The sequence below is a fragment of the Numida meleagris genome, chromosome 14 (assembly GCF_002078875.1).
Source record: "Numida meleagris isolate 19003 breed g44 Domestic line chromosome 14, NumMel1.0, whole genome shotgun sequence".
Lineage (NCBI taxonomy): Eukaryota > Metazoa > Chordata > Aves > Galliformes > Numididae > Numida > Numida meleagris.
Window position 1 is genome coordinate 65665 of NC_034422.1, and position 23285 is coordinate 88949.

General features: G+C 39.8%; 1 protein-coding gene across 7 annotated transcripts in view; it reads right to left on the reverse strand.

Annotated features, from left to right (window-relative positions):
• The window catches only part of CLTCL1 (clathrin heavy chain like 1), a 41303-nt gene that overhangs the window by 8528 nt on the left and 9490 nt on the right, over nucleotides 1-23285 (reverse strand). For all 7 annotated transcript variants that reach the window (XR_002443318.1, XR_002443319.1, XM_021412325.1 and 4 more), the window contains exons 2-26: nucleotides 21669-21876; nucleotides 16287-16555; nucleotides 15847-16008; nucleotides 14921-15034; nucleotides 13438-13611; nucleotides 12945-13142; nucleotides 12336-12536; nucleotides 12062-12214; nucleotides 11333-11455; nucleotides 10470-10607; nucleotides 10074-10238; nucleotides 9114-9294; nucleotides 8556-8719; nucleotides 7696-7821; nucleotides 6844-6986; nucleotides 6078-6312; nucleotides 4093-4215; nucleotides 3558-3703; nucleotides 2979-3162; nucleotides 2233-2425; nucleotides 1636-1793; nucleotides 1379-1543; nucleotides 861-968; nucleotides 358-525; nucleotides 132-281 (exon numbers count right to left, since the gene is read on the reverse strand). Coding sequence is in view for 5 of the 7 variants with exons in the window: in XM_021412323.1 (XP_021267998.1) it covers nucleotides 132-281; nucleotides 358-525; nucleotides 861-968; nucleotides 1379-1543; nucleotides 1636-1793; nucleotides 2233-2425; nucleotides 2979-3162; nucleotides 3558-3703; nucleotides 4093-4215; nucleotides 6078-6312; nucleotides 6844-6986; nucleotides 7696-7821; nucleotides 8556-8719; nucleotides 9114-9294; nucleotides 10074-10238; nucleotides 10470-10607; nucleotides 11333-11455; nucleotides 12062-12214; nucleotides 12336-12536; nucleotides 12945-13142; nucleotides 13438-13611; nucleotides 14921-15034; nucleotides 15847-16008; nucleotides 16287-16555; nucleotides 21669-21876 (4149 nt within the window). In the remaining 2 variants the exon portion in view is untranslated. The remainder of the gene's footprint in view (nucleotides 1-131; nucleotides 282-357; nucleotides 526-860; nucleotides 969-1378; nucleotides 1544-1635; nucleotides 1794-2232; nucleotides 2426-2978; nucleotides 3163-3557; nucleotides 3704-4092; nucleotides 4216-6077; nucleotides 6313-6843; nucleotides 6987-7695; nucleotides 7822-8555; nucleotides 8720-9113; nucleotides 9295-10073; nucleotides 10239-10469; nucleotides 10608-11332; nucleotides 11456-12061; nucleotides 12215-12335; nucleotides 12537-12944; nucleotides 13143-13437; nucleotides 13612-14920; nucleotides 15035-15846; nucleotides 16009-16286; nucleotides 16556-21668; nucleotides 21877-23285) is intronic.

Consider the following 23285-nt stretch of genomic DNA (forward strand, 5'->3'; position numbering starts at 1 on the left):
TAAGCAAGTCTTTTTTTTCTAAATGGGGATTCTGTTGTGCATTTTTGCTTCAGTTCTGAAAGAATCTTTCAGCACCTTGATTCAGTTAACTAGTCATACCAAACCGTCCCAGCTGAAACCAGAACACTTACCTTAGCAATTATGTCTTTAAACTGTCCTTCTTTCCAGGCATCGGTAGGATGATTCATCATAGTAATTATTGCATTGTCATACTCCTCATATTTGTCATAGAGGAATACAAGTTCTGCCCAGAGATGAGCCTGTTCTGCAGCTCTGAGCACCTGATAAAATAAGAAAACAGTCAGTCCAATTCATTGACGTCTTCCTAACTTTGCTTGCGATGTAGTTGCTGAATACCTTTGGAATATTAACTCTGGACCAGAAGAGCTCCAGATGTTCCCTCATTTTCTGAGGCTTGAATTTGGAGTATAAGATGGCAAGTTCAGTAAACATTCCCATGTGAGCACGCTCTAGGCCCAAAGCAGCTTCCAGAAGGGCAATCAGTTCTTCAAAGTAGCCACGATCCTGGATATTAGGAAAATAAAGATTAATTGCAAATTCATGGCCAACTACCACTTAAAGCTTAATTCAGAAAACTAATATGGGGAGAAAAGTTTGTTAAGACACTATTCCAATGAGGCAATGCAATTGTAAAAGATGGAAAACTCAAAGTTACCATTCTTACATTTATCATAAAAAAAATTGCATGCAACTATTGGGAAATGGAAAAAATGTATTCAATTCACTTCTGCAGTCATTAAAGATCAGTCTCACAGGGTGTCAAGTTTTAGCTGTGACAATTTTATTAGCAGATATAAGTAAGCTGCATAAGTTTTCTAGGGCATTAACTGTGATCTAACCTGATAGTAACTAATCAGCTCTTCAAGTTCATCAGCATGGATGACTATGTGCAAGCCACATATCTGTGCCAAGCGGAATTCTCTTCCATTCACACAGGCAAAACATACCTGCAGTGAGAGGTAGCAAATGGTGAGTTCACAGCAGAATACTGCAATGCTTACTTCAGCTCCTCATATCGAAGAACAAAGTTGATTCACAAAGCTTTACCAAATTCGAGGCTTACTACCGTTCCAAACAGGTATTACCATAATGATTGTTCTAGAATTAAAATCTCTGCCATTGATTTTACACTGTTCTAAAATCTAGCTTTATAATTTTGAGGAGGTGACAGCTGATAGATACAGACATGCCCTGTAGCCAGAAACGGTTAGCAAGCCACTACCAGAGATCATTGCAGATGAGTATGAATCAACTGTTCTTTAATTCCCACATTACTGACAGAGCAAAGGAGTCCAGTTATGCTCAAAAGGTATACTAGAACACATTCTATAGACAAAAAACACTAGTTTTAAGTTACCTCCTTCCAAGTCCTTGTGCTGTTGGCTTTGCGGCCACTGTCCACCGCTGCCTGATACTCTCCAAGGTGCACCAAGGTAGAGGCCAAGCGAGCAAAGTTTGATACATTGTTATAGAGTAGTTTTGCTGCTTCATACATACCCTCTTCATAACAACGATCACCAACCTGGATTAGAAGTCCAAGGTAAGCAAGGCTAACAGCAAGAATCAAGTCAGCTAATCAGCAAGTGAGACATGGGAACAGTGATCAAGGCATACCTGCTGTATATGGGCATTATTAGGGCCGCTAATAAATTCCTCCAGTTCTGAGAGACGATTAGTTTTTGCAAAGGCAAAAATAAATTCTGTCTCTACATAAGACTCTCTAGCCTTCTTCCTGGCCATCTGCAAGAACTTGACTAGGTCCTCCCAGTTATCTTGAAGAAAGAAGAAATATTTAATATCTTCTCTTTAGTTATTCTGTATTGCTCCCCTTGCCCATGTTAGGAACAGTTTTCACTAGTATACTCCATGATACTAAGCCAGCCGCACTTGAGATGAGGTATTCCCCACTAAACAATGAGCCACCTTCATGCAACAATCAATTCGGCCACATACAGCTAAATTAATACACCATACGTGGTTGTAATTAGGCCATAACTGTCCAAATTATCTCTACACGAAGGTCTCTCTTTGATGTAGCAACACAGACAAGCCTGTTGACAGGAATCTTACTAATCCATTCCATAGATTAGCTGATCCAATTTACTCTGAAACAGAATCTGCAAATTCTGCAAGAATCCTTATTGCTCAAGGTAGATGAAATAACCCAATTCATATCCAAGCATTCTTAAGTTTGAGGATGATTTGGCTTACCATTTCTATTAGCTGCTTGTACAACTTCCATGTAGGCAGATGGATCGTCTGCCTTTATATAGGAGTCAATGGCTTCTTTTACTAAGTCTTTCTGCAGCTGTGCTCTGGCTAGCTGGCTCCATACTGCTGGCTCATTACATCTCTCTGCAAATTCATAAGCACGGTCTAAATTGCCAATATGCTCAATCAGCACCTGTTTGAAGTTACAAGTTAAAAGAAAAATTAAAAAAAATCACAGCCTTAAATTGTCCTTCTTCAAGTATCTTCAAGGCTGTTGTAAGTAAGCAATGCAAAGCTAACCACTTTTAGAAAAAGTTATTTCTATCTAGTGAAGTAGAGGCAGCAAGAATAAAACTCCTGCTGCTATAATTTCTCTTCTGCCTTGAAATCAGTATGCTGGCCTGAAGATAACACCCAATAGTATTCAATTTTCCTACCCCCTTCACATATAAGGTTCTGAGGTAGCCACTCAGAATCAAACACAGCACACAATCTCGTAGCACAACACACAAATGTTCTTAATTACTTTGAACAGATATGCATCTGAGGTTATTACTTTGAATTTGTTCTGCTATTCTTTGCACATATTCCCACTTCTCCTTACAATTTGGTATCATATAGGAACCATACTATTAAGTCTCAGAGATTTAAGTTACAGTCGCTCTGGGAGAATCAATAACAATATACTTCTTCCCATTCTTTCTATTACTAGCATTCTATACCTTTATGAAGGAATCACACCTCACCTGAACTGCTGAAGTATTAACATCAAATTTTCTGAATATAGCAAAGGCTTCTTCATACAGTTCATTACTGATGGCAATGTTTGCAATATCTGGGGCATCATAGTTATCCAGTCGATTAATGTATTCCATTACACGAGTGCGGTCAGCCTTAATGGCAGTCAGGATCAGCAGATTCTGGAGATTCCTTTGGTTAACAAAAGGCATAGGAAGTGCAAAATAACACCTACTTAAGTGACATGTATTGTACATGCAACAAAAACTACATACAGCTGCTTGCTGTTGATAGCAGCAAGCTTTCATCCCCAGATTGATGAGTATTGCTATTTGCCTTGCAAAAGAAATGGCTTGCCAGTGTTGGTGCTGTTTTCTTTCAACACATCACTGCAAATTGAATAGCGTGAACTAGCTCCATATTTAAAACACATAGTGCCTCAAATTTTGCTTTTTCACCTGACAATTCACATTTAGGAATGTTTAGGTCTTAAAGCCAAGAAACTCACAAATAACTTAGATTACTTCACAACCTAAACAGACATACTAAATAGGCTAAATCTGGGGGGAAAAAAGCTCTCTTCTTACCTGTGTTCACTGAATACAGAATTATCCAAGACAATTTTTTCCAGTAACTCAATTAATTCATTCGGCAGGTCTGCAGTCATGAAAGCTTTCACAGTGACAGAAACCTCCTCTGGATCCTGTGTCTCTGATAAAGCTGTTTGGACAACCTGGATTTGAGGTGGGAGAGTATAAGTCTTTCCCAAATGAGATACTTAACAACTCGTTTCAGTGAGCAATAAATTAAGGTTTCAGGACTGTCATCCTCAGCAAGAAAGAGCTACCTCTGAAGTGGATATGGCTATTAAAATCACAATTTGAGAGTGCATAGGGAGCAAACGTACTAGAGGTGCATCACTCCATAGGACAGAGCAATCAATGTCTTACAAAGTTTTCTGACCATGAAGTTCTGAGCTAATACTTGCAACTGAAACTCTTAAATTTCTGTACAAGTGAGATGAGGCCTCAGGGGACCTTGTGGGAGAAGACAGCTACTTTAATGTTCCATAGTGGGTCTGAGTCATTCTTATACTGACAAAGTTTAGCCTTTGCAATGTACCTGGTCAATAAGCTGTCGCCTGAACGGGTTATTTTCTTCTAGAACATTTGCCCAGAGTTCAGGGTCTTTTCTGCGTACTAGATAGCGAGCCTCACTCTTAAATAGTGAGTTCTCATTGCATACCTGAAGAAGATACAAATATTAGAATTAATATTGAGGGTAAGTACCACAAGACAGGTTTAACTAGCTATAAGTCAGACATTCTAAAAGACTGACTAGAACTAGCTGCTGACCAATGCTAATGCCACAAAGTTCTTACCCAACCTTTGATCTGGAAGGCTCATGGAGAAGGTCTCCAGAAGAACTCCTATAGCTTCTCTTGGTTTTGCCCGACACACAAATACTGTGACAGTGGCTTCACAGTAACTATTTGCTTCTGTTTGAAGTGAAGACCTGCAGAAGCCTGAAGAACTTAAATTTTAAACCTAAAAAGGGAGTCACTGACTTGGGCAGTGTTAGTAGTGAACTGAGGAATGGTGCTTGTGTTTTAAAGGAGAAATAGGTTACATATTTGGTATCATTAGTTGTACTCTAGAAATGTTCAGAGTAGCAAGTGGATTCGTTTCCCTTGTTAAAATGTCAAGGGTAAAGAATAAACATGGGATTTCCTACAGAAGCGCAACAAGTAGTTATGAATTATGATCCTATTAGTGCCACCCGTTTATATTTCCAAATGGAAGAGTTGAAACCTGAAGGCCTATTCTCTTTCTTATACCAACGAGTCATATTTTGTTAGTACCAGAATTAGCTCTTTAAATCTCAAGTACTTTGCTGTAAGAAAGTTAGTAGTAGCACACTTTTATTTTTCAATATACATTTATGAGTTGCCTAGTTGCAGGAGTTGAGCCCTTTTCCAGGGAAGATCAATGTTTCAAGTATAGTTCTTACAGAAGGAAGAGTTTTCATCCACATCCAGAAAGTTAAAACTTATCCTAGCAATACCTCCTATCAAAACAATTCAGAGCCACCTTGGTATTCTGAAGTAAGAAACAAGCTGAATGTAGCCAGCTACACATTTTAACTTCACAGCTACAGAGAAGGCATTGCTTCAGAAATAGTTGCTTCAGACTGGGAAGTTCTCTCTTTTCAGAGAAAGACTAGATAATACCACCATTCCAACTGCCACGATGTGAGTCCTGTCACAGAATAACATTTACTTCCTTTTTTAAATGGGGTAAAAACAAGCTAGTTCTTACCCCTACACAGCTGACAATCTTTGCATGTACTATCATAGAAGTGCAGGTAGGAGAATTTTTTTTTTTTTCCCCACAGCAGTCACAAGCACTGCAGTCTGACATTAAGCTCTAGTGTTCAGTATGAGACACTACAAGCTTGGAGAACCATACAAATTTCACTTGCCCCTGAACTTCTAAGGGAGGTCTGAGGAATAAATAAGCTAGATAGATAAATAAGATAGAAGAGGAATGCTATCTGAACTAGCCCTTGCAGTTCAACTGTCAACACTTATTTTTCCTCATTTCTAGCTGTGCATCAGATCAGCTCTCTGAGGGTCAGCCACAGCAAAGGAGAAGTACATCCCTCTTTCTAGTTTCAAGTTGAAGTTTCATGGAAACTCTTCTTCCTCCTATAGTGTTAAATTAGGTAGCAACTTGATCCTTCTGCTGTTCAAGTGCTCAAGGCTCAAAACAAACAAACAAAACCACTCAAGTTAACAAAGATTTAACAGTTGTCATACTTATCAGCTGGACCCAGTAAACTTCATCTAATTTTGAGCAGTCTGTGGATGAAATACATGAATGGTACCTTAAATCCACAGTTATATAATTTTAATTGGAACATAGAGCATCATAGTTCCTTGTTATGATAAATATTACTGCCTCTGTGTAGAAGATTCAGGATTTGAAGGAGACATGAGTGAGACTGCAAGACAGGATTCCGCAAATATTAGACAAACAGCTAACTAGGCTTCCACTTTAGGCAGCAAGTACATTCTTTAAAATGTTTAGAAATGCTGTTTTGCTAACCTTTATGAGTTCCAGATCACACTGGCCCCTCTCATACGCAACGCAGGCCAGATGAGGGTCTCTCTTTTCACAGTATTTGCCAACTACACGACTGTCATAGTACGGATTCTCACGAAGGAACCGCTCTGGATTATTATTACTGTCAATGTAGATTTTGGCCAAGGCATTATGTGTTGCAGGTTCTTCACAGCCTTCATGAATCCTTGATTCAAGCCACGGCAACAGCAGCTTAAGCCTTTGAAGAAGCAAACATTTTAGGTTCATAAGTTGGACTAAGGAAGCCTGACAGGTACCAACTAATATCTGGCCATATCTGACCTTTAATTAAATATAAGAGAAGCTTGCAGGTGCCACTACGTATTGTCATCTTTCTTTTCAGCTTCTGTTCTGTTAAGTGACTCTTAACACTTAAAACCGTTTTTTCATTTTGCAGGTAACTACAAACTAATTACACAAGGTGCCGTGTGCCAAAAATGACACTGTGAAGGCAATTTTGTATAGATTTACTCCAAAGGCACATCTCATGGATGGCTGTACAGAAAATTTTGAGTTCAACAGCACTATTAATATTCATCATGCAATGCTGTTGGGCATTCCTATATTGCTCATACAACCAAGAGACTTGCTAGCAAATCTAAGCTGTTTCTCTATAAAGACACAAAAAACAATATTAATATTGTCTCATTCAAAAAAGCTGCATCCAACCTGGGTATATATCAGGGCCAGGAAAGTCTGTCAGTGGTGCTTACAAGTGTATTTTCATTACCTATTTCTTTTTTCCACTTCAGCCACCAGCTCATCTGTTGAGAACTGGCCTCTAACCACCATGATCAAGTTCTTAATGACATCTTCAGAACAATCCACATCAAGAAGCCCTCCAACTACTGCTGGTATACGGCTGGGGTTCACCTAGAATAAGCCACTACTATTAAAATCAGTTATTAGCACTGTTAATAACTCATCCCCAATCTTCCACATAAAGTTCTCGTTAAAAATTAAAATTCACTGCTCTTAAGGCATAGTTTTAAGTTACTAATGCATTTTTACATGAATTCTAGGAAAAACTCTACTTGCAGGTTTGTGATAGACAAGAGATCAGTGAAAAGCATTTGTATAAGAAGTGTGAGCATGAAATGTGTAGCCAGATCTGCTTTCATTTTGGGCTTGTTTAGCTTGGAGAAGGGAAGGCACTGGGGAGACCTCATTGCATCCTTTCAGTACCTGAAGGGAGCTTACAAGCAGGAGGGGGAGAGACTTTTTACACGGTCTGATAGTGACAAGACAAAGGGGAATGGCTTTAAACTAAAAGAAGGGAGATTTAGGTTAGATGTTAGGTAGCCATTTTTTTACTCTGAGGGTGTTGAGGCGCTGGAACATGTTGCCCAGCGAGGCTGTGGATGTCCCATTTCTGAAGGCATTCAAGGCCATGTTGGATGGGATCCTGGACAATCTGATCTAGTGGGTAGCAACCTTGCTGATGGTAGAGGTGTTGGAACTAGGTGATCTTTAAGGTCCCCACTAACCTAAGCCAATCTATGATTCCATGATTAATAAACTAAAAGGTTAAATTTCTTAGACAGAAGGAAAGTGCAAGAACTTAAAAGCGCATTCTCCTTACCTTCTGTACGTAGATCTCTATATACTTCTGCAGGCTATTGCGATATAAATAGAGTACCAAGTCATGAACAAAGTCGAATCGATCACAGACAATGATGAGAGGAAGCTGGTCTGTCAGCTTTGCTTCCTATATTTTGTGTGGAAAAAAAATGTGAGAAAGCATTCAGTGTTTGTTAAAGCATTTTCAAAGCAGTATAGCATGACTGAGTTGTTCCAGCACTAGAAATCACAAAATATTCATATTTAAGGCTGCTACACAGATGATTAACTTCAAAAGCAAGTTAACCACTATGAATATCATGTGGTCAATCTAGCAACTGAGTTTTAAATTTAAGCTCTTCAACAAGTCACATATTAGGCCTACATCCCTAGCTTCAACAGGACTATCTATTCACATATCCATTCAGAGGACCATTACCGGGCCAAGAACTTCATGCAAAAATAAAATTGCGTTAAAATCACACTTTACCAGTCACAAAGTATGCAAAGCATTATGACAGTTGACTCTGGTTTTACTAAGCTTTGTCTAATCCATGTCCTTGCTAAAGTTACAGCTGAATACTTCAGCATATTATTTCCTTCTGCCAACACTGATTCACCTACTGTTAGGTGAAAATAGCCTGTATCAAACTCATGAGTATTATACAGGTTAATTTTACAGGAATGGTGAGCTGATTTTTCCAGAGATAGCCCAGAAGGAGCTACTGTATGCCTGGAAAAGGACTGGATTCCTATTCTGGTTACACAGTAGTCCATTCATGGCCATGTCAGCTAAAACTTGATTTGGTATTCTCCTCCCTTTAGAAGGCTGAACAAAGCCTTCTACTCTACAGAGATTGATTTGTTGGACAGAGAATTTACCTTCAGAAAGTTCTTCACTCGTTCTGGGTTATAGCAGTTGCTTTCACGGCAGATCCTTTCTACTTCCTTTATCTGACCAGTCTTGCAAGCTGCCTGGATATACTTGAAGTGAACATCTGGATCCTGGCTGAAGTTTACAATGGAACCCAAGAAATAGAATAGTCCTAGGAGTCACATTTTTAATACAGTTAGAAGGAGTCACATTTTTAATACAGTTAGGAGTCACATTTTTAATACAGTTAGAAGGACAAGTGAATTAAGTGCAGACTTATGAACTTCATCGTAACTTAGTTCAACATTGCTGAGAGTAGTTTTCATTTAACTACAGGAAAACCAATTTTGTTTTTTTTTTTCTCCTCATTTCCAGTTTTGCCTTTCTGTCTGAGAGAAGGTTAAAACACTTTGTTCTAGAAAGTTATTCCCAGAGCTATGCACTGTGATGACCTCAGCACTTGAATAAATGCATTCTAGGATCCAGCCAAGTGAAAGTACCTTTCCCATAAAAGCCAGGGTCCTTAATATCTGCTTCCAAAGAAGCTCTTCCTTTTAATACTGTACCTTCATAGCTTTTGAAAGATTCAAAAAGCTCCACAAGAGACTGGGTGCCAAGCTGCTCATGGTACTTAGAAGCAACCTGCACACAGAGTTGTAGGTTTTGCCTAATGTTGGCTGACAGCATAGCACGCAAGCATTCTACAGAGTCTTCAACAGAGAGAGAGCCAAAGAAATTCACAAGCCACTGCAAAGAGAAAGAAGCTTTACTCAGTAAGTTATAGAGGATTCAGCCAAATTTTAAAAATGTGACAATTAGCTAGAGTTTCTACCCCAGGTACTGTAGGTAAGTCTTTCACACGCTAAGAACAAAGACTTGAAATGACTGTTGGCTAACAGACTCATCTTTACAACTAAAGCAAAAATGCAGCTTGGAAGATTTGAAACGCCCAGCCAGGAAACTGAGGGCAAACTTAAGCCATCAGAAGTATAGACTGAGATCTAATAATTAACTGGATAAGTGCTCTTGAGTCACAGTTACATGTGCTGCTTAGGTACTGCAGTGGAATTGCCAGGTCACAGCCTGAACAACTGCATGGGCACCTGGGTGCCTGGAGCAGGTGGGGTGAGCCTAAATCCACCCTTCCTTCCTCTTCCTGTCTCAGTGGTGCCCCCCAGCTGTGCTTCCGGCAGTGCGTGCGCACTCAGAGCGCATGCGCGGGTTTCCCCCCAACTTTGGTTCCCTGCTTCTCTCACCACCACCGCAGGAATCAAACCGGAGAAGGCTCCACACCTCAGCTCACCCTTTCCTCCAAACGGTTGCTGGGAGGGGTGAGTTAATTCCTTTTTACCTTACTATCTTGTTTTATAGCGCCTGGATCTTAAATAAAGGCTCAGTCATCACCTTCGATTGCTCTACAGGTACCTATAAAACATCTTAAAGCAAGGGATTTTAGCAGCTACTGAAGTGCTAAGTAGTGGTCACTTCACCTGCAGAAGCTCAGGCTTTCACTTGCACAGACTTACCTCAGGATTCAAGAGATGAGTATGAACAACAGCACGTTTAATATCATAAAGATCAGTGTAGTGTTCCAAAGCTCGCTGGAGCAAGCCTGCCTTTTCACATAACTGGGCGATATGAGCACGATCATAGTGCGTAAACATTTGGTTTCCAAGGATGGCATCTGCAACCTAGGAGATAACATTTCACATGCAGACTGTTAGAAAACCACAATAGCTCAGACTAAAAGTTGTTGAAAAGACATAGCAGTGACTCGCTCGTAGTCTTTTGTGTTGGTAAACTATATATAGATATCAGTATCAGACATCAGATTGTTGTAAGAACTTTAGATGTAAAATATCAGTACAAGCCTTCTGATCTCTCTCCTTCATTTTTTGGAGGAACTAGGTTAAGAGTCTTACCTGTGGGGCATGAATCAAATTCATTTCCAGCAGACGCGTCTGTAGGTGGCCTTCTGCTGGGCGGTTATTTTTCAAAGCATCCAACAGAAAGGATGTGCATTGCTGAATAAGACTGTTCTCCATGAACACATCCACAATCTGTTGAGAATTATCAAGTTAGAAAAGGGAGTCTATACACACATATGTATGTTTGTCTGTACACACTAATAGCCTGGCTAGAAAGGCAGCTCATCCCAGCATTCAATATGCTATATTTCCTTTTTTATCATGAGATAATAAAGGTGACAGAAAAGTTTCACACTTCCTTTTTCTCTAGAACCTAAAGTGTGCATTACTTTGACCTATTAAGCCAGATTTTGCCATCCACTATTTAGTTTCAGCAAGGCAAGTGAAGTCCATCCCTTCTCTTCTGGTACGATAGTTTCTGCAAGAAAAGCTAATCCTTTTTCTAAATAGCTTTAGTTATTTAATAATGGAAGTTGTTGCCTGACCACCTCTGTGAGCCAGTGCTCATTTTATGTTTATTTATTTGCTCATCTTCCTACAAATCCTCTGCTATGGGAAGAGTTCACATATGCTCTATTAGAGTCAGCAGAAGGAGCTTTCTAAACTGGCAGTAACATTCGTCATCGCTTAGACTAAGACTGTGGTAGATTCAGGATCAAGATTATTGTAATAAGCCAGAGAGCTTGCACAAGAACTTTAGAAAACACTTGCCTCTAATGGTAACCAAACTTGACTAGTTTAGTCACTTCTCTAACCAAGCCAACTAAAGATCTGAACTGGCCTTACCAGTTCCCAAAATGGTACTATGCTACTACTTCTGTCTAGAAAGAGACCAGTGCTCTTGTTGTAGGCATCACCTGGTTAATGTTAGCCAGTGGTTCCTCATCCTGTACCAGCATCTGAGAGAACTGCAGGCCCTGCTCAGGACTGACTCTCATCACACTTCTCAGCAAGAAGATCCAGTCTGGGTTATAGCCAACCTAGAGATTTCAGAAACAGTCATGCACATCTGGGAAGCTTTAAATATTTTAAGCCTTCAAAATCCGTAGCATAAGTGTTATGAGCCACACTGAAGCTTGTCATGCCCATTCTCCATCTTCCAGGAATAGTCAGACAAAAGCGTTGTTTGTATGTTGACACGAATTCAGTATTGGCTTATTTAGTAACTGAACTTACTCCAGGTCAATGTTCTTGTTGGCTAAGAAAATTACTAGAAACAAATCAAGAGTCTCAAGGCATTATCATACACAGTCCTAAATTTATAAGTGCACATCACGCAAACTACTTTGTAATTCTGTCAAAAAAAAAACCCTGCCTTACCAATTTAGGAAGAGTCATTTTTTTTTATAGTAAGTGTGAGCCAGTTCACAATTTGACAGTATACGTAGTTCTGAAGGTTCTGATTTTAAGTTTCGTAGACCGTATCATTAGACCTTAGTCATATACTATGAATTCCGCTATTTCTTAATCTTTGCTACTTATCATGTTTTTGAGTAAGAGAAATCAAACTTCTCATGCAAGATAACTTGAGAACGTACACATTAAACATAAGATAGAGTGTAGCAGCTTGTGATAAACAACTTTACCTTTTTAGCATACAGCACTATTTTCTGGAATTGACCAGTTTCAGCAAAGCACTGAATCACTTTGTTTGGCACATTAGCACGAAGATAGACACTGAGCGCAAGGGTTGGGTCAGCTGTCTTCACCAAGTCTCCCAGCTCCTCTGAACACTCCAGCTGAAGACAAGTGGTATTTGGTCAAGCACAAGTATTCAGATATGTAGTATGAACAAAAGAACTGTTCACAATCAACTCCTACAAGGCAACATAATTAAGTTAGAGTCAAGATCAAGCCTACCTTGTCTTCCTTCAGCCATTTCTCCAGAAGCTGCTTGCGGCCTTGCTGCAAAACAGGGCGACAGAGCTCTAGAGACTCAAACTTGTTCAACTGTCCCTGGTCAAGCAATATTCCAAAGTACTGGAGCAAGGGAGAGGCCTGTCCTGGCTGAGCTGGTACACTCTGGAACTTCCTGATTGTATCACTGGTACGTAGAGTTCCCTGCAGAGACACAAGATACAGAGAAGTAACATTTAATTTGTGAAAGCTGAATAGTGTTAGACAAAAGAAAAAAAAAAAACAGGTGTTAAGTTCAACTATACACTGAAGAATTTATTGTTAATCTTTCAGGGTAGAGATCTTCATCAAACCTAAGCCAATGATCTTCTAGCAAGAAATCGGTGCCTACAGCAAGTCATGCCCATGTTGGAAAAGTATGGCAGATGCTCCCTGATGGTATACAGAAGAATATATTAGACAGAACAATGAAGTGAACTACAGACAACTTAGGTTAGTATTGAAGCATTTTAGCTCTTGAATGTCAAGTGCTGAAGTGCAAGTGACCTAGGCAAGTAAACTAAGCAAATGCAATCCAGATGGCTTCTAACCTTTACCCTTAGAATAACTCACCTTTGGTGCAGATGCAGCTACTTTAGCAGCATCTGCATAGCTTCCTTGAGCAAACAGAGTGTTAAACTTTCTGGCAAATAATTCCTCTGCACCAGCTAGATTGCTACGTATAGCCATACGCAGACCCAAGTCAGGATTCTGGAGAACATTTGTAGCATAGTTCACAATGTTGTCTTCCTCAACACATACAGAAAGCACCTGGAAAGGATGAAAAGCATATCTAAGAACTACTGTCCTTTCCACAACTACTGTATAGAACACAACAACTGAATATCTATTCAGCCTATCAGTGAAGCAGCAGATTATCCAGAAAGAAAACAAGTCAGTTTCTCCCTCTCAAGCAGTCTGTGCTAGGAGAGGTTAAGAACTGGATAAAAATCAAGTAGTTACTCGATCCCTTCCACGATGTTTGTTGCATCAAGTCATTCATTAGGTTTACTTACATTCCATCTCAGCGTTAGAAGACTCAAAAACAGACTGCTGGGTTAGTTACCTGTCCTTTTTTGTTGACACCAATAATGCCTGAGGTAGGTTCATGAGAAGCTGTGACAAAAATAGTGTCAGCACTAATACGGTTCATGTAGATGCAAACTCCAGACTCCAAGTCATACATGTGAATATATCCATACTTTGTGATCAGGTAGATAACACCGTGCTTAATTCCAATCTGTCAAAAGATAATCTTTTACTAGTATAGACTAAGACTGTAACAGTTAAGACAGCTGCCTTTAGCCTAGTCACAAGACAGTACTGCAATGACATGCCTTCGCACTAACACCAGGAACAAACACAGCTTCAGGCTTCTTCATTACAAACTGTTAGATAGCTCTGCTGGCCATTCAGAGCCATAACTCCACTGAACACAGGCTGAAGGAAAATTAAGATTCATATGCAACAAAGGACATAGTACTCTGAGTCAGGATGAGGGATATAGTTTGGGCATAATTAGTATTCAGGTCAGATATGCTGGTACAAGTTTCTTTTCAGTAATCTTATGCGATAATCCCACTCTTTTCCAGCAAGAACCAACCAAAGCACCAGCAGAACCAAAACCAGGCTCAGCTGGTGAGCTGTCAAGTCACAAAGCCAAGGAGGCTTTCAAGCCAAGACTGTATTTAGACAGAATTATTTTCACTCTGGACCAAGCCCCTGGAACCCATGAAGCCTGGCCTGTCATACACACAGTTTGCTTTGTTTATCTCAGTTTGCTAAGGCTTCTCTTGGCTTAGTCATGAAGCTGGTCTATTAGATTGGTCAGTAGTTGCATGCTCCAAGATGGTTTGCTTTTCATATGCTAAGTGAAGTTTGGTCTGTGAAAGTAACCAGTCACATTCTTTCCCTAAAAAACTTCCCATTAATATCCTAAGGTATCTACTACAGGAGGTAGACTAATATAGGGCTCTCCACTCTATTTGTCTCGTGGCATTTACTGTAGATGAGATGCTACTTTCACAATTAGTTACATCAAGCACTGTAACACTCACATCTAAAACCCTGACCATTAGTAGATAGTTCAATAGCCTGAAAAAAAAGCAGAATTATCTGCTATCAGCAAGTGTTATCAGGTTAGACAAGAACAGCTATTCTGACAGACTGCTTCCGATACTTGGTATCTAGTTACTTTTGAAATGCTGTTATTAAGACAGTGCAGAAACTTGTCAAACTTTTTAGTTGTTTAAAAAGAGGTCTGACATATGTCAGAGACATTCTACCAGAAGGCAAATTATTTTTGGTGGCTTTTTTTTTTTGCCTTTTTTATTTTTTTTAACCACAACCAAAGTTCACATATTCAGGTAAATACAGCCTATATATCTGTGTGAGAGTCACTGTTTTAATGGCTACTATGCTTCCCATAAATCCATTAGCACCACTTCCAAAGTTAGGAAGAATAACAGCAAAGCAATTGTAGAAAACTTTTTTTTTTTAATGACAGACACCAGCTATTAAGCTGATTTTCTTTTCGGTCAAACATTTACCTGCATTGCCACAGGAAAGTCTGTCTGTGCCTCAGGTGGAAAAAACACATCAACAGCTTTCTTAACAAATGGCTGATTTCCAGTAGCTGGTTGACCCACTTCAATTATATGAAGCTAAGAAGAAAAAGAGTATGTGTCACAAGATCGCTGGCAAGTTCAGTCACATGAAAGAAGTTTCAATCTTCAGATAAGCTCATGAAGTCATCTGCCACACTTGGTTGCTAAATATCTGTCCAATCCTGAAGAAACACACTGGGGAACTGTGCTCCAGATTTTTATGAGAGGAAAAAGAACAAGTTCCCCAGAACTTGATAATGCAAACACCAGGAAAAGCTAAATAATGTGTTTTCTATGAAAGCATACTGTATATTTTTATTTCAAGACACTCAACTTGTTCCAGATGTTTTGAGTGAGTCTTGTCAATTTATCAACAATTTGTACAATATAAGAATAGAAAGAATAAAAAATTGTAATGTGTGCTCAGTCCTTTACAGACTGCTGACAGATGTAGCATATTCAACTGTTGTTGAGTCTCAACTACCAGATAGGTGCAAACCTACCCACACTGCTAAGGTTTACCTAGTCTCTTCTATACTAGATTTTACACATAAAAGGCTGCTTGATGACTTGATTTCATACACAAAAGTAATGTGAGCATAACTTGATGCTTCAAAACCTTGATCTCAGTTCTCATTGCATCTACGTTTGTTCTTATGCTTAACTAAAGTAACCCAGATTTTTAGCAGTTTCTATTCCATACAAATAATGATATTCCATAATAATAATAAAGCATTTACATACCAACAGAATATGCTGTGTATATGGTTCACAAGCTGTTCTTTGGTCAGCTGAACTATGTGATCACTGAAGTTCTACTAGTAATGAGTTCTGCTATACCAGAACAAGAAAACAGTTGCAAACTTTACCTTGCCCCCTGCAGGACTCCTCACAGCAAAACAAAAGAGGGTGGAAGGTTTGGCATTTCCCTCTATTTTGAATTCTGCAAAAGCTGCTGCATGGCCCTCTATAGGTTGGGAGACTTTTCTATCAACAGAGTACAGCTGCATTGCACCAACTACACGATTTTGCTAGGGGAAAAAGGAAAAAAGCCAGCTTTTAGAGATAACATTTCAAATACTTATAGAACAAGATCTTAGGGATGGTTAACTAAAAAGAGACAATTGCCTCTCATCCCCTCCTTCAATGTTTTCATCACATTAAAGATCAGGTTATTCTTCCAAAAAAGGTATTTTTGAAGCTTTGATCTACTGAAACTAAAGTTAAGAAATTATAGCAGCTATTAAAAGTGAAGTGGAACAAGGCTCTCCTGACCATTTTCATAGCATGATAACTCCAGGTAACTTACCTGTGCTGAAATTCCTATCAACAACAGCCATTTTTGATGTTCATCAGTTCTATAATTGATGATTTGGCAGCCCGCAAGACTAGCATGCCTGTCAAACATCTTTTGGGGCTGAGATTCTCCCTCCATGCTCCAGTGGTAGACTGCTGTCTCTGTCACCAAGGCAACTGTATTGACAGATATCCATTTCCAGAAGATCACCTCCTCTGCCATGGTGTGGGCTTTCATTTTACTTTTCATCTCAATGTTAAAGATCTGAAGTGTTTTCCCAGCTGGTATGACAAAACCCAAGAAACATCATTGATCAATTACTGTAATAGCCATGCTGTAGTTTGCCTACTTACAATTCTGCTTAACCCGCTATTCTGGTGATCTTACAGGCAGGGTTAGTGTCATGCAACATCCAAGTGTCCTTTGATACTTGACTTGTACCAAACAGAAACCCTTCCCATCCCTTAACTTCCTCCTTCCCTGAAGCAAAAAGAGTCTTTATGGACACTTAAATGGCATTCCAACCAACAGCTGACAAGCCAACTAAACCCTGACTAACTATAAGGTGCAGTTAAAAAATAATTTAAGCACACTACTCGAGTAAATTCTGGTTTACACAGCAGCACTAGGATATCAAATTACAGCTGTCCAGTTGATGTAATTCAGTATAATAGAAAGAATGGCTCCAGTTTGTGTCAGTTTAATAGTAATTGTAGACAGCCTAGACTGAAGCCAGTAGCAACAGACTTGCAACAGCTCTTGAAATAGTCAAAGACCACAGTTTCCATTTCTTTTTTCTGCTGGAACCAAACAGGCTTTGCACTTAACTGGGAAACAGATGCGCTCTGTAAAACAGTAATATAACTGCTTGTTGGAGAGGGCATTAAAAAGGTTAGAAAGTTTATAGAAAGGCTTGGAGCTTCAGTTCTATATAAGATTACTATTTCATGATTTGGGTAACCATACTGAAGCTTTAAGCCTGACTTCAGCATTCTTTTAAATCACCAGAAGAAGCAGGAGTAGACTTCAACTAATATAATTGAGTCACCTCTGCAGGCTGAATATTTAAAGAATAAGGGATTCTGTATCTTTCAGGAAGTCAAAACGATATTTTACTTGACTGCAAATGAGGATTTAGCTCTAGGAAATATAATTTGCTGTTCACAAGACACCCACTCAGACTGCTAGATTATTGGTTTGTAATGCCTTTATTTCTATCCATCTTTCTGAAGCATTCTTGTTGGGTGAAGAACTGGCTGGACAGCCAGGTGCAGAGAGTGGTGGTGAATGGAGTCACATCCAGCTAGCAACCAGTCATGAGCAGTGCTCCCCAGGGGTAAGTACTGGGGCCTGTCCTGATCAAAATCTTTATCAGTGACCTCGATGAGTGCATTGAGTGCACCCTCAGTAAGTTTGCAGATGACATCAAGTTGGAAGGAAGTATCAATCTGCCTGGGAGTCGGAAGGCCCTACAGAGGGATGGGGACAGGCTGGACAGCTGGGCTGAGGCCAATGGGAGGAACTTCAACAAGACCAAGTGCTGGGTCCTGCACTTTGGCCACAACAACCCCAGGCAATGCTACAGGCTTGGGGCAGAGTGGCTGGAAGACTGTGTGGAGGAAACAGACCTGGAGGTATTGGTTGATGCTCAGCTGAACATGAGCCAGCAGTGTACCCAGGTGGCCAAGAATGCCAATGGCCTATCAGAAATAGCATTGCCAGCAGGAGCAGGGAAGTGATCATCCCTTTGTACTCAGCACTGATGATGTCACACCTTGAGTACTGTGATCAGTGTTGGGCCCCTCACAACAGCAAAGACATTGAGGCCCTCAAGTGTGTCCAGAGAAGGGCAACGAATGTGGTGAGGGGTCTGGAGCAGAAGCCTTATGAGGAGCAGCTTAGGGAGCTGGGATTGTTCAGTCTGGAGAAGGGGAGGCTCAGAGGAGACCTTATCACTCTCTACAACCACCTGAAGGGAGGCTGTGGTGAGGTGATGGTCAGCCTCTTCTATCATGTAACTAGCAATAGGACTAGAGAGAATGGCCTCAAGTTGTGTCAGAGGAGAATCAGACTGGAAATGCTTCTTCTCCAGAAGAGTGGTCAAGGACTGAACGGGCTGCCCAGGGAGGTAGTGGAGTCACCAACCTTGGAAGTGTTCAAGAAATGTTCACATATTGTACTGACAGACATTGTTTAGTGGGAAATATTGGTGATAGGTGGACAGTTGGACTGGATAATCTCAGAAGTCTTTTCCAACCTTGGTGACTCTATGATTTTGTGACACAGGGGAGACTTGATAGATAAAAGCTGCTTCCAAGAGACAATAATCCCAGGCTAATATTTATCTGATTGCTTTGTAAGGGTTTAGTATAACATACACAGTAAATTGATCATAATACTTCGACACAGTGCCAAGAGGCAAAGCAAGATTTCAGAGTTACTACATGCAGCATTTATGGTCCCTGGATTAACAGCAAGCAGATCTATTCATCTGATCAGCTAGCTCCTATGACAACTTGCTAGCTTTCCTTAGACCAGAAGTAGCCTTCTTCTGACCGTGTTCTGACCTCTGCACATGCAGTTACTGTATTATATGCATGCAAGAAGTCTACGACTAATACCAGCTGGAAATTTGTCCAGAATTAGACTAGTGCTTTCAAAGCACTGATTTTGCATAGTGTCTGGCATCCAGAAGGCAGATAAGTAGTTCTGGAAGAGCACTAGTTCACCATCTAAACAAGAACACCAGTATGTGCATACAGAAACTGCTCTTTGTCTTCCTGAAAAGGAAGCAAGACAACCTAGTTTTAAGAATATGGAAAGAACCAATAAGCTACAAAATGAGCTAGAAACTCATGCTTGTCTATTGTCTAGAATAAACAACTGCTGTGTTATGGTTGGAAATTGCTTTAAAGGCTTCATCAGTTGACTAGCTCTGACGGCGATCAAAAGGTCCCCAGCAATATTATTTCTTAAGTTTGGCAACACAGATTCAAACTTCAGAGTTCTAAACTGTAATTAAGCTACAGTAATTCAGTTATTTGGATTATGAGAGAGAAGAACCTGCTCTAAAATCACAAACAGCAAGGGCAAGTGACTTTGAGTCTTCTGTGACCTTGATTGCTTTTTCAGGCCAAGACCTGAGACAAAGAGCCAGACTTACATGGGTTTTCCTGATCAAGACACCAGACTGATTGTTATATTTCAGACAATTCTCTGCAAGTGTAGCCAAGAAATCAGGGGTTTTTGATTGTTGTTCCATTTGTTTTTATGAACACTGGCACAAGAACTTGCATTTCAGCTCACTGGAATATGAAGTTTCTCCATTCCATAAGGAACGGAAGAATGCCTTGAGTACTGCATTCTCCACTTATAAGAACTGAAGACTACTTTCAGCACAGAGCAAAGCAAGAGAATCTTGGAACTAGGACAGTGCATGAGGCTTGGTAATGCCAGGAGAATGACACATGCAATCCAGAAATGAAATTGTGCATACTCTCAGTTTAACTCAAGAACCATTTCATTTCATGTTTGAGAGTGGAACTGTATGTTTATTGCTTAATAATCCTTGGATTATGAGCAGCTCCCAGTTACAGCACACTCAGTCACAATTTGCAACAGTTTTAACTACTGATGCCTCAGTCAATCAGCAGGGAAAGTCTGTTGTGACAGGCTAACTTCAACCATGTCTTCGGTGCAGTTTACTGTAATTTTACTGGTTATCTCAGGCAACAGTACATGGATTAGGTGGCTCTATTCATTCTCTTTTCTCCTTAAATCTTTGGTTATTAGACTTGATATAAGAAAAGCTCTAAGTTTGCAATACCTGACAGTGCAATTTTGCATGTCAGTGTGACATCATACACATAACCTTGTCTGTTCAGAGGACAAGTTTATTCACTCTGCATGGACAGAATTATACTTCTTTTCAGCAAGCCCAATGCTGGCAAGAATAAAGTGATATTCTTACAATCTGATGATAATCTGTTCAGTTAGTATTAGTAGCTTAATTTTAAAAACAGATGATACTGTTTCCTTTTAAGAGCTAGATGAAGTTCTGCTAGTATAGAGAAGGTGCTTTCCCTGCCAATAAGGTTTGTTAAAAAGGGTCCGAGGTTAAGGATAGTGAAATCAAACAAATCTGAAATAAATCTGGTCATTGTTATCTTTAACCACATCCCTGATAAGGCAGTCCTTCGCAAGATGTAAAAGCATCTCAACTGAACCACAATTACAGCTAAAGTCAAATGTTAACACACCAGTTCTCACCTAATGTCAGTGTAAGTCTGATATCACAGACAGCAAGTTACACATTTTGTGCCAGTTCTGAGGAACATTATTTCTTAGACCCCTAAGCAAATTCATCACAAATTTTCCACACTGGATACCACATTTTTGCAGAAATGAATAGCACACAGGACATGCTAACAGAGGTTTCTCATAAAAGTATTGCAACTTGGTTTTGTCTATCAACTGTACTTCCATTATATATATATATACATACACACAAAGAACACTCTTCTCTTTCACTTGGTACAGTCAACAGTCAAATCAGACAAATGGTTAGCAAGATGCCAATGGAGAATGTTTCCACTGTAATACCAGTTGAGGATTAAGATCCTCTATATGGCTATGAACTGAACTGTCAAATGGCTATCTCAAAGTTCAGTACTTTTTATGAGATTAGACCATTCTGTAGTACTAAACATGAAATGACAATGTACACTCACCATCTGTTTACATAAGATGCAGGAAGAAAAGTACATAGTCAGTAACAAACAGTTATTGAGACTAAGTACTAGAAATTACTCATTTAAGAAGTATAGTAAAAAAAGTATTTCGGGGGACACAGATTGCTACCTAAAACAAAATAAACACCACATGTACTGATATGCAGAGGTCTTCCATCTGTAGGTTCTCAAGGTTATCAAACTTAACAAGTTCATGCATTCAGACTTTTGTATGTTGTCTCATGTAGTTACTAGCTAGCCTTATAACAATTTGTTGGTATCTAGTAAGCACTTAAAAGAAAGGGTCAGTACAGAGCAGAGGGTAAGAGTGGCTTTAGTCCTCCCCTTGTTCATTCCTACAAGTGTCCATTACTCTCTGAACATTCCCTTACAGTGGAAGTATGCTATACACAGATCTTGTCCTCAGTGAAAATAGTAGGCAGCAGAGCCAAGCCCAAGCATCTCTCACCTAGTTGTAGGCAAACCATACAAAGATTACTGTGTATACTCACAACCAAAATATAGCACGCAAGTTCAGGCAAGACATTATTTTACTATGCTTTCTCTGTATAAAGTTTACACAGTTGCTATGCTTAAGGGCACACATAAGCAGTAATGAAGCTAAACAGTATGTTTCATATTACAGGAATAAAGGGTTACTCACCTTTTAGTGCAATTACTTTAGAGGCTGGATTCATGATGGCACTTTCAGCAGAAATTGGACGTCTGATGGGTGTTGTTGGATCGCTCATGTCAATTATTACTACTTGTGCCTGCTCCCCCACTTTCTCCCTGATGCAAATGAACTTGTCAGATTCCATTGTTAGGGTGCTGAATCCAATGTTTGCTGGGTTAATGCCCAAATTTTGGAGCTAGAAAGAGGGAACAGCACTTTACTATCCTTATCATGAAGATATACGTAAAGACTTAAGTTAGATATAAGATCTCCTGGTATCTCATCTGGTCCCTTGTTTAAGTTGCTTGCATCATATGTAGAGACAACAGACTTATTCCTTTCTCCCTCTAGATGGAATCAATATTGCAGTATTCCCATGACATTTAAAGGAGCATCAATGGTTTGATTACCACAGTCTAATGTAGACTGTTGCATTGATCTGAAAATACTCAGGAACTTGTAAGTACCAAGTTTGTATCACTCATCTTCACAGGTTTTACGTCAGCTTCTCCACTTAAACAGATACTGTAACAAGCACACCAAGGTAAGGTTGTCATGTTGAGTTCCTTCCCAAGGAATGGCCTCAAGACGCCAGAAAAACCCAACTGCAATATCTACAGCATTTATAGCACAATTAGAGAAGCAGTCTTAAGCCTTTTATCCTCTCTCCCAAACTTCAACACCACATTATCTCTTTAGGAAACAGAAAGGGAGCAATACATAGATGAAAAACATACATCACTACTCTAGGGCCTGTTCATTGCAGAGACCTCACCACCTCTATCTTGGCAAAGCTAGAACACCATGTTCCAGCTTCATAGTACTGCCAGGACTAAAAACCAGGATGTAAGCTAACTCTTATTTTCACCTGGAGACAAACTGCATGATTAGCAATGCCTTCTTTACATCTGTCTTTAAAAGTCAGACCAGTTATCCTCAGGGTACTCTATCCCCTGACCCAGAAGTATTGGATGGGGAGCAGAACAAAACCCCCTTGATCAAAATGGAAACTGTTAGAGACCTGCTACTCCACTTAGACTGCAGCAAGTCCATGAGGCCAGATGGGATCCATCTGAGGGTGCTGAGGGAGCTGGCAGAGGTGATAGCCAAGCCACCAACCCCGGAGGTGTTCAAGAAATATTTAGATGTTGTACCGAGGGACATGGTTTAGTGAGAAATACTGGCAATAGGTGGATTGTAGGACTGAGTGATCTTGGAGGTCTTTTCCAACCTTGGTGATTCTATGATTCTGTGATTATCAGGTCCAGGCATCCCCATTTTGGCTTAGAATATCTCAGACATCTCTTTCCTCCTTCCCTTTGAGACTGGTCTAGCACCAACTACTTCCCTTGAAGCACACAGTAACCTTGAATGCATTGGAATTGCAACCATAGCTTGTGTTTATACAGCATTTATGCTACCTCTGTCTCTTTACCAGCTAATAGCTACCATGGCTTGTTAAAATGTACCCTGTTACATCAACCAAAATATGATACAAAGGGAAGAAAATGAGTTCTGCTACCATAGTGATATTTGCTGATTCAAGTTTCAGATAAACCTCTAGACCCAGTCAGTACAAAGCTGTCACAAGACAATAGGAACTCC